The following is a 10,511-nucleotide window of genomic DNA, read 5'->3' on the forward strand; positions in this document are numbered from 1 at the left end:
TGTTCATCGTGTACAAGGATGCAGGTCACGCATGTAGCGATCCTCGGTCACTGTGGTGATATGTGGTTTCTCTGATCTTGTTGACGATATCTTTTCGAAAGTTGGGAAATTGTGCTCTGGGCAACGTTGAAATGCCTTGCCACTGACGCTTGGGATTCACCAGCTTCATGCCTACCAATAGCGTTATTCCCGCATTATTATCATTTATCAGTGACTCTAGGCATGACAGTTGTCACAAAAACACTCGTTACCTGAGTCATAAACATGCCAATAAAACGGATGCCCAATTTCATGACTTGCAAGTGAAAAGTGCATTTCAGTCCCCCAAAAAACAAATCATGTAAATGTCGAATGCTCATCGATATTCACTCTATCAAGGACTGTCACAATAAACCCGTTTTTTTACACTCTGTCGGTAAAAAGGAAAAGTTAGACTTTATGTTCATCTAATAGTGCAACATGGATTACTTAAGTACATTTAAAGGTATTCTTACCCACTATGCGTTAAAACTTTTATTTTTACAGAGTATATACACTAATAATCGCAACGAAGAACAGGACATTATATAAGTGAGATGTTTCTAAGTAACGGGGCATGCCTTGGAGATGCCTCGGAGCAATTTTCTTTTAAGCGTCGTCATGTATGCACATTTAATCAAATCTTAATGATCTGCCGAGAAACAAAACAAAACAACAAAATAACCCTTAGTGTGCCTTATCACCTTGCTCTGTGTCAATAATTTGTGATAAGCGACAAACGTTCGTTCCTTCTTTCCTTTCACGAGTTCGTTTAAGTCGAAATATTTGATCTTCATTGATGCCATTAGTTCTTTGGATGTTGCAGACCTCATCACCCTGACAACCGACTGGTATTCTGTAATCACAAACACTTGTTATTATATGGGTGTTCTGTTGAGTGGGGTAGTGGATATTCGTGTAAATAGGATTATGCATGCAATAATAACATAACAATGGCGAACCTTCGAGTTGGAAACGTTTCTTGCCAATCTCTCACAAAACATTTATTACAATATATATCAGCACCTGAAGTACAGTTGAATTTGCAATATTCAGTTGACGTTTCTGCATTCAGGGCCATACATACAAGATGACATACTAGTTGTTCAATCACGATTGTGCCTTTCTATATTTATATGTTAAACATTATCAGAACAGGACAGAACGGATATGTATTACGTTCATGCCAAATTATTCAGGATATGAGGTCCAAATGAAATTATATATACATACAGTTAGTGATGGTGGATAATTCTTGCAGGGAGATTTTCAGAGTTTCATTATTTGGCTACAGAATTTACATAGGTTCTCCTTTACAGATAATTTTGTATGTCCTTGGAGAAAATGCTTGAAATTTTAATATATTCGTTCTCAATAAATATGAATAAGATATATACAGTTTTCTTTCTTTTCATTAATGTGTACATTTTATGATATAATTCATCCTCAATATCATCTGTACAACACAATTTACTTTTTCTATCATATAAAGGTATCTTATTCCGACGTCCCTTTTCAATAGGTAAACGGAAAAAGAGTAATTATATTGTTGGAGTTAATGGCAAGGACTTTAGTTAATTTCGACCAAAACGTTAACATACGGAATTTAACGTCAACAGAAAGTGGAACTCAGCCTAATTCGCATGAAGCATACACAAAGGAGGACATTTCTTTTCAGGTATTTTTTTCTCCTAAAACACACATGGATATTTTTAATTTGTTTTAAATTAACAAACCCCCAAGTTACACACCCACATAACAAGAAAAATCATGCCATCAAAAAGTTATAATGGGACAAAATACATAGCTTTAGTGGCCGGTTGACAAAGATGACAAAAATGTGTTGCTTTAGGGGTGTTTAAACTTGACGTGGCTAATAGGATAGTGTCATCGATATACAATACAACAAACATTGATATTGAGAGGTCAAGCATTGGGTCGAGTGTATAGGAAATGATTGATAATCTTGGACAATCTTTAGATATTAAGAAGCTGTCTTAGTCATTTGAAAATAGAGAAAACAATACTGGTGATACATTGTCTCCGTGACGGACACCGACAAGACATGGGAAGAATTCTGAGTCAGTTCCCCATACAGAAACACATCATTTTATACGTTTATACATTGATTTTATCATTCGTAAACATTTACCGTCTATACCTTGCTGAAATAGTTTTGCCCACAGAGCAGCCATCCAAATACTATCGAAAGCTTTTTTAAAGTTGATGAAACAACATTCTTTTCTTTCGAGATTTAAAAGGTCCACTAAACAATGAAGGGTAAATATATGGTCATTAGTAGAATATGTCTTACGAAATCCAACCTCTGCTTCTGACACATTATTTTGATAGTTTAAAAAAATGAATTCCGTTACTAGGAATGTTGGTAAATAACTTTCCAAAACATCTAAACAAAATTTTGGTCTAATATTAACAATTTCTGTGTTTATCCTCTTTACCCTTGTAGATAGGACGAATAGTACCATTAAGCCACTGCATACCATCATCCATCATTTTATATTTGGTTTAATAATTAAGCATATAAATGTAACATAATGTATCTAGCGGTGTTGATGCATTCATTAATTATCTGATCAGGGGCCGGGCTTACCGTTTTTCAGATCAGAGACAGCTAACAGTATTTGTTCACTTGTAATTACACTGTTTAAAATTTGAGTACTGTCGTCAGTGTCTATATGTAACTGATCAGCAAGAGATCATCAGGTTCTTCATTAAACGTATCGTCATTGAAGGATTTGAAGTGTGAAAATAGTCCTTCAAGTGGGATAAGGCCCAACACTTTGGCATCTTTTCAAACAACAACAATTTTCATAAGGATTTCGTATCATCAATTTGTCAGTTAGATAATTTGTTCCGTGAAGCATTTCGGGTGTGAATTGTTAAACTTTATCTGTCTTTTTATAAGCTTTACTTGCTTTGATATATCTTTGTTTATTTTCTGTTGTTTTATTCCTTTGGAAAATAGTTTTAGTCAGATTATATTTACCTCGCCTGATCTTACAATCACGACCCCAACAGGGTTGGGGTTGTCGGGTAACATGTTTATTTCGTTGTATTGGGTTATTTTAAAGCCAAATAGTGACTTTAATAAATACATTTATTAATATCATCAAGAATATTTGTAAGTGTTTGGTGGTCACCGATTGGAGTCTCAAAGTCAGACACAATATGGCCTATTACATTTTGATGACAGTCAATGGCACTGTAAAACTTATATTACGACAGTGAACAATTTGTGCAATTGTTGCAAAATAATGTAACCTAATTACTTTTTGCATGTATTTATATCAATATGTCTATGCACGTATGTCATTGTTACTTACTTACTTACTTTGGAGATTTAACGTGCGCTTTCCGACTGATGCGTATTTCGCACACGGGTGTCATTGTTGCAATAAACGCTCCCTATATATGACAATTTAGGACAGATAGGTACAAAGACACACAATCAACGTACTCTGTATATAATAGATTGAATTGTTTGATATGCATTACCTAGAAGTTGACGGATGACAAAGTAGACACAATTTATGTTACATTAAGCAAGAATCACCGCACCTATACAACTTATTCTGTTTATTTGGCTTCCACCTATGTGTTCTTCGTCCATCATGTTGTGACAGGATTATCCTACTGTTGTCATTACCTACTCATGTTATCCCAGTCGTGTATGCAATTGTTGTTACTGTTTATCCTCTTCTTTTAATCCTCCACCTGCCATATATATTCTGTACAATGTCCCTCATTCAGTCTTGCTTGACAACGGTATAAGGATCTATACCGAACCGTCGCTTTTTACAGTATTAAAGAAGTTGTTATCCATAAATTGTGTCTACTTTGTAATAATAGATTGATTGATTCTGACCATTGTTTGTCGCGTCCGTTGACTGGACCACCCGATCCATGATATTGCTGGAGATGTATTCTTACCCGTAATCCACATGACGATCACTCAGTGTTTACTTTTCTAGACGTAACAATGTAACAACGATGATAGTACTTACTGTTCACATGATTAATAGCATCTTGTATTTCTTGGATGTCCAGTCGTCGACAAAAGATGTTCGCGAGGTCCTTAGTCTTTTCCTAAAATAAACATAGAAATATACTTGTCTACATAAATTTAATGTCTTGCCAAGCATCACTGTTGATTTTTTTGTTAGGTTTTTAAATATAATGTTTGTCGACAATCATCTATCATCAGGTAAGTGAGTGAGTGAGTGGTTTTGATTTTACGCCGCTTTTAGCAATATTCCAGCAATATCACGGCGGGGGACACCAGAAATGGCCTTCACACAGTGTACCCGTGTCGGGAATCGAACCCGGGTCTTCGGCGTGACGAGCGAACGCTTTAACAACTGAGCTACCCGACCCCCCCCCCCCCTTTTTTTTCAGGTAAGAAAAAGAAAGGTCTCATGAACAACATGAAAGTTTCAGGACATTATGCCAAAACAGTAGGAATGGGATCCTGTTAAATGTAAAGGACTGATTTGAGCCCAACAGGGAGAGATCTGAGCCAGGAGTGAGTGTTTTAGGCCTAGTAGAGGGGAGAGACCTGAGCCTAGGCTCAAATCGCTCCAGAGTGAATTTATAGGGGATTGTTTTGAGCCTGCAACACCGGCCCTGAATCTTTTTTTAATAAAGAAACCCAATAACTTTGGTTTGGCCTAACCTGGTCTTGCTTTTCAGTTCTCTTTTTCCGGAATTCGTCCATGTATTCTTGAGCAAAATTCAGTTCATGAGTGCCCACTTCCACGTTTTTTATTTTTCCAGATGTTAGTCCCGTAATCCAGGAGTCGTCCTCATAGAGTCTTCTGATCCCATGATCAATGACTACACACAACCTCTCGGCTGTAATAAAAACAAGAATCATGAGAATGCAATAATGTATCGGAAGACATGCATGTAAACATGTAATTAGTAGCACCTGCTGGCACCAGGGGCGCATCTTAATGAGACATCACCACGTACTTTAAATCCCCATTGGAATATCTCTGTTGAACTTTCTCCTAATGCCCCATGCTGATCGTAGAGCCGAGTAATGACTATAGGCTAGTCATGCTTGATGACTTTGGTGATGTTGTGTCATCCATGACAGGACTGCTGACTAAAGAGCTCTCATTTACTCACATTATGTTGTCAGTATACAAATACACATATGTCGCCCTTGTTCAAAGAAGCAGCTTAAATGTGCACTATACCCGTTCTGTATGGATTCAACACCGATCGTCACTTGCTTGATAATGGTCGCTCCTAATTGTTATAAAGAAGTTGTTCATCCATATATCTTATCCTTACTTAGTAATCCAACTTCTAAATGCCCCTCAAAGAAGTTACTGGAGCATAGTGTTTACTGTAGGTGGATGAAATGTATTTTATCCTTACGGTAGATTGGAAATATTGAAAACATATGAACGTGACACTGTCACGTCATCATACCTTAGTGCCATCCCTTTTGTACATCTCAGTTTTAAAGCCAAATTTGAAATAAGGTATAAATCAACCCGAACATTTGCATATTAATGTTTCAACAACATTGCCCCAAAATATCTCACTGATCTCTTTCCAGTCTACTCTCCACAGAGAACTCTCCGATCTCAACAACAGAAACTTTTTTCTATTCCGAAAATCAGAACATCCACGTACGGCGAAAAAACATTCTCTTATTCCGCAGCGATTCTATGGGACTCTCTTCGAAATAATGTGAAATTATCTCTTTCAGTCTATTAAATCACACCTCAAAGCCCACCCTTTAAACAAACACTGTCAATGCTAAGCGCACTGAACACAACGTTTTGCGCCTTTTATGCGCTATATACACATGCATCATCATCAAGATAATAAAGAAGAAGAAAAATTGTTTATTTTTGTCACACAAGATAAAACATGGCCACCCATTCTGGGTTATGAGAGACATTTAACATATAAACAAATTATAAACTAAATCACATATTTAAAACATATAAGTATTGGGTCACACGAGCAACCTGCACTTACAATATCAAATATTACCCACGATGTAATATCTAAATATAACCTGCAATACAATGCTTAAAGACGACCCGCAGTGTAATATTCGGATACAGACCGATGGAAACATATGATATTATTATGATATATTTACATCCATACGTCGTCGAAACATCAGGGACACTGTTGCAGCTAGGCAATGTTGTATCTCCTCGTTTTGCATAAGGTAAACAAACTGATTATATTTGGCTAAACTGAGAAAATTATTGTCGGTGGTGTGAGCATCCATCAGTAAGTTACAACGGATATCTGAGTATAGTCTGCAGTTCATTAGGAAATGAAATTCGTCTTCTACGATATTTTGATTACAATTGTTACATGTTCTTTCCTCTAGAGGAATTGGTGGTCGACTAAATCTTCCTAATTCAATTTGAAGAGGTAGAGTGCCACATCTCAATTTAGCAAGATTACTTCTATGTTGTCTGCTTCTGATTAATTTAACGTCTGGTTCTGTGCAGGGATTAACTTTAAATTTCCTATAAGTACGAAGCTTATTACCGTTGGCTAGTCCCCGGTCATTCCACAGGTCGTTAAACCACGTAACAGAGTCCATATGGATTAAATGTTCTTTAATGGTCTTAAAATCTTGATTTGACACCTGCAGTATATTTGGGATATCGATGCCTAACTTCGCAAAGACTGATCGAACGTTATTTATCCAGGGTTTACATCTTCTTTTGGACCACACGGCGATTTTATGAACTATTCTGGCTTGTTCAATGATCGACAACTTCTTACATAACCTAATGACTTCAATTCTCTGCAGGGTAAGCGAAGACAGTCAACCCATCTCTCCCCTCAGCCAAGTTAGGGGTTTTACAGCTGACGCCCAAGAAAAAACGGCATGCACGGTGCTGGACGTTATTTAAACATCTAAACTCTCTTAGTCCCCAGATTCCGGACCCGTAAGACAAAATTGTTTGTACTAAATTACTTTATAAAGTATTATAAACTTCAAATGCCATTCCGCCCATAGTTTTAAATTTACTGATAATAACACCAAGAGCTCTATTAGCCGACTTAGCTAACTCCTTGGCAGCAAAGTTAAGGTCAAGATTCTCATGTAGCCACAATCCAAGGTATTTATAGGCTTTGGAATAATCGATCACTTTTTCTCCGATATTGAACAACACATTAGATTTTAAACAGGTTGCTGATCTGTAATGAACGACTTTAGTTTTATCTCCGTTTACAGATAACCGCCATTCCTTACACCATTCTTCTAAAACGTCCAGCATCGATTGAAGGCATGATTCATTGGGCGTTATTAGTGCAATATCGTCGGCATAGAGTAACATGCTCAAGATTAATCCATCTACGTTAATACCACATTTTAAAGAATTAATATCATTAGCTAAATCGTTGATGAATATTGAAAATAGTGTTGGCGAGAGTACGCATCCCTGTCTAACCCCGACAGATACCGGAAACATATCTGTTAATTGACCATTTATTCGGACCCGACTAGATGTATTTTCGTACATCACTGCTTCATAGAATTTTCCCGTGACACCAACTTGTTGTAGCTTATACCATAAACATTTACGGCTTTCTTTATATCGATGTAGCACACAACGTTGATTGTTTATTAAGCTTACAAGTTTCTAAAATAGAATAAAGACAATACAAATGTTCAAGCGTTTCCCGTTTTCTTCTGAAACCATTTTGTTCATCAACAAGTATTTCATTATCTTTTAGCCAAGTTGAAAGTCTACAGTTTAGTACATCGGAGTATATTTTACCTGGGACTGACAGCAACGATATTCCTCGGTATCCTAACGGGTCCCTCGGGTCAGTTTTCCTTAATAGGATGAATAATGCTAAGTTTCCAAAGTTCAGGATATGTTTGGTTTTCGAAGCAGAAGTTGAAATTGTGCGTTTTTCAAAGCTTCAGCGGGTATCAAATCTTGTCCCGGTGACTTCCCTCGTTTAGATCTTATACGGCGCTCTGTACCTCACACAAATTTATAGGGCTGTTTAAAACATCACAGTTTATCGCAGATGGAAAAGGTTCAGCCATTTGTTTAAGCAATTCGTCCGATATATGCCTATAATAATCGTCATCGTATGAGTTATCGTTATCGTCGGCGTGCAGGGAATTGAATGATTCTTTCCACGTGTTCAAAACTGTTTGTTTATTAGTAGATATACGGTCCACTTTATATACTTTCCACGGAATGCCATGAGATCTATCATTTGCAACACCTATATCCTACCAATGCTTTCCAAAAGTCACGGGAGTTATAGGAGTTACATTCGTCTAAGTGTCTCTGCTGTGAAGTGTTGATAAGATCGTTTATGTTTAGTAAGGTTTTATCGAACTGTCTCCTTTTGCTTATATAAACTGACTTAAACTGATTCCGTTTATGAGATCCCCGACACTTGAGCCACTCATGCTCCGCTTGACACGTAGTATCCCAGAGTGTTTGCAGTTCCTCACACCAATAGGGTTTGTACACGGATTTAAAGCGAGACCTCCGCGACTCCCGACACCCGACGCGTCCAACAGTCCGATCGAGTTGTTGGTGCATGAATTTAACGAACTCTTCAAAGGCGGCGTTAACGTAATCCATCTTCGAGATAGTGTCGATGGCTATAATGGCTATAGTGGTTAAAGTGATTCTTGTAACATATACTTACTGTTGTAAATACGTATCTGGTCATCTATCTCTTTCTGCGTCAATCTGTTGGGTATAGAGCCTGTTCCTTGCGCTACTTGAACCTTCTACAACAAGAAGATTACAGATTACTTGAATTGTATACACCAGCTATTCAGTGTGTCACTGTTCTATGAAGTAATGTAATGCTTGGCGACAGATGACATAGATTAATAACTTTATCTGTTGGTCTAAGCTAAGGTCGTTGTGATTCTTTCACCTTTTCTTTTGCCTCTTGAAGAAGGACGCAAGTGTCCACCACATCCCTCTCGGTAACATTCTTGAGTTTGGGCAAACGTCTCAGTACACCTATCGTTTCCTTTCTGTTGTCCTCGATTGTTTGGTCCTTTCCCAGTGCAACGTCAAGATCGACGAGTACGTCTGTAAGTAAACCACATAAACTAAAGCTTCCAATGCCCAATAGATAACCTGACATTGACGAGTACAGAGTATCAGGATACAAAGGTCTTTGAAGCATAAGTTCATGAGCATCCTACGAGTAAGAATTTGTCTTATTGCATCGATAAGAACGAGGTCTTGTCGAACGGTTTCGAGTCCAGGATACATAGAGCTGAAATAATGTCGTGATCTTTCGAGATGGTAGTACTATCCTTGCAGTCCCTCTCTTCTGAAGGTTAGTTTTGTACAAAGTCAAAATCTGATCCTGGTTAAATCGCCGACTCTGCACACTTGAAAATAGGTGTAAGTCACTTGGAGCCAGACTTGGAGAACTGTTTGTTTGTTGTTTAACGCCGCACCCAGTAATATTCCATCTATTTTAAGGAAATCTGTGAATATTCGAGTACTATGTACGACTGACTTCATGAGCATCGATCTACGCAAATGCATCACCCAAGTCAGGAAGTCTGACCACCCGAAAGTTGCCTCTTACAAGAAGCACGAATTTAACCCGGATTTCACGGGTTTCTAGTAGTGAGTTAGTGAGTTGGGTTTAACGCCGCTTTAACAGTATTCCAGTTATATCATGGCGTGTCAGCTTAATGTGGGAGGAAAGCCCGAAGTGATGCAGGTCTCAGACGTTTACCACTTCGGTGAAACCCACGAGCACGTGTATGGTGCTGACAAACCACGAAACATAATTGGGATGAACCGGGTTTCGAACCCACAACCATAGGTTTCTGGCGTGCCTAAGGGACGCGCTTTAAACGATTGGGCCACCCGTGCCCCCGGTTTTCTAGTAAAAAAGGTAGAGGGGTTAGAAGCAATTGGGAATGAGCCGTGAACCAAAGTATACTCATAAAGCATCGATGGTGGAAACCAATAAACAATAGAGATTCACGGGATGGAATTGGTCCTGAAAGAAATGGTTATACTTACTTTCAGATGGGTGAACTGGGGACGACACAACAACGCCCATCGTGATTTTACTGGAACATCAGAGAATCAAAAAATAAACATTGGCACAAACCCTTTCAAATTGATAAAATATTATTGCACCAATGAAGCTTCAAAATGTCGTAAATACGTGACACTGTGTGCATTGTGAAAATTCTATTTTTATCTTCTTGGGTGTCTGCAGGGTAGTAGTCATTTTGATTTTTCTTCCAAAAGGCTTGATTATTCTTCGTCGACAACAAAACCTATTCCAATACGTCACCATATTCCCCGACACCATTCCATAAACCGTTACTCAAATGAACTGTTCACCGTTATTGATACGAGACGGGCGGCTTTTGATTATAAACAGCCTAACACTGCAAGTGTTTGTTTGTTTGTTTGTTGTTTACCGCCGCACTCAGCAATGACGGCGGTCTGTCAATAATG

At 38.0% G+C, this 10,511-nt stretch overlaps 1 protein-coding gene across 1 annotated transcript in view; it reads right to left on the reverse strand.

The window, feature by feature from the left end:
- LOC139469525 (coiled-coil domain-containing protein 110-like) overlaps positions 1–10,104 on the reverse strand; it is a 38,713-nt gene extending 28,609 nt beyond the window's left edge. Inside the window, exons 1-6 of the mRNA XM_071251716.1 lie at positions 10,065–10,104; positions 8,947–9,107; positions 8,710–8,794; positions 4,712–4,890; positions 4,044–4,125; positions 723–874 (exon numbers count right to left, since the gene is read on the reverse strand). Of these exons, the coding sequence (XP_071107817.1) occupies positions 723–874; positions 4,044–4,125; positions 4,712–4,890; positions 8,710–8,794; positions 8,947–9,107; positions 10,065–10,104 (699 nt within the window). The remainder of the gene's footprint in view (positions 1–722; positions 875–4,043; positions 4,126–4,711; positions 4,891–8,709; positions 8,795–8,946; positions 9,108–10,064) is intronic.
- Between the last annotated feature and the right edge of the window lie 407 nt (positions 10,105–10,511).

The sequence above is a fragment of the Haliotis cracherodii genome, unplaced genomic scaffold (genome assembly GCF_022045235.1).
Source record: "Haliotis cracherodii isolate W230 unplaced genomic scaffold, xgHalCrac1.p SCAF_2, whole genome shotgun sequence".
Lineage (NCBI taxonomy): Eukaryota > Metazoa > Mollusca > Gastropoda > Lepetellida > Haliotidae > Haliotis > Haliotis cracherodii.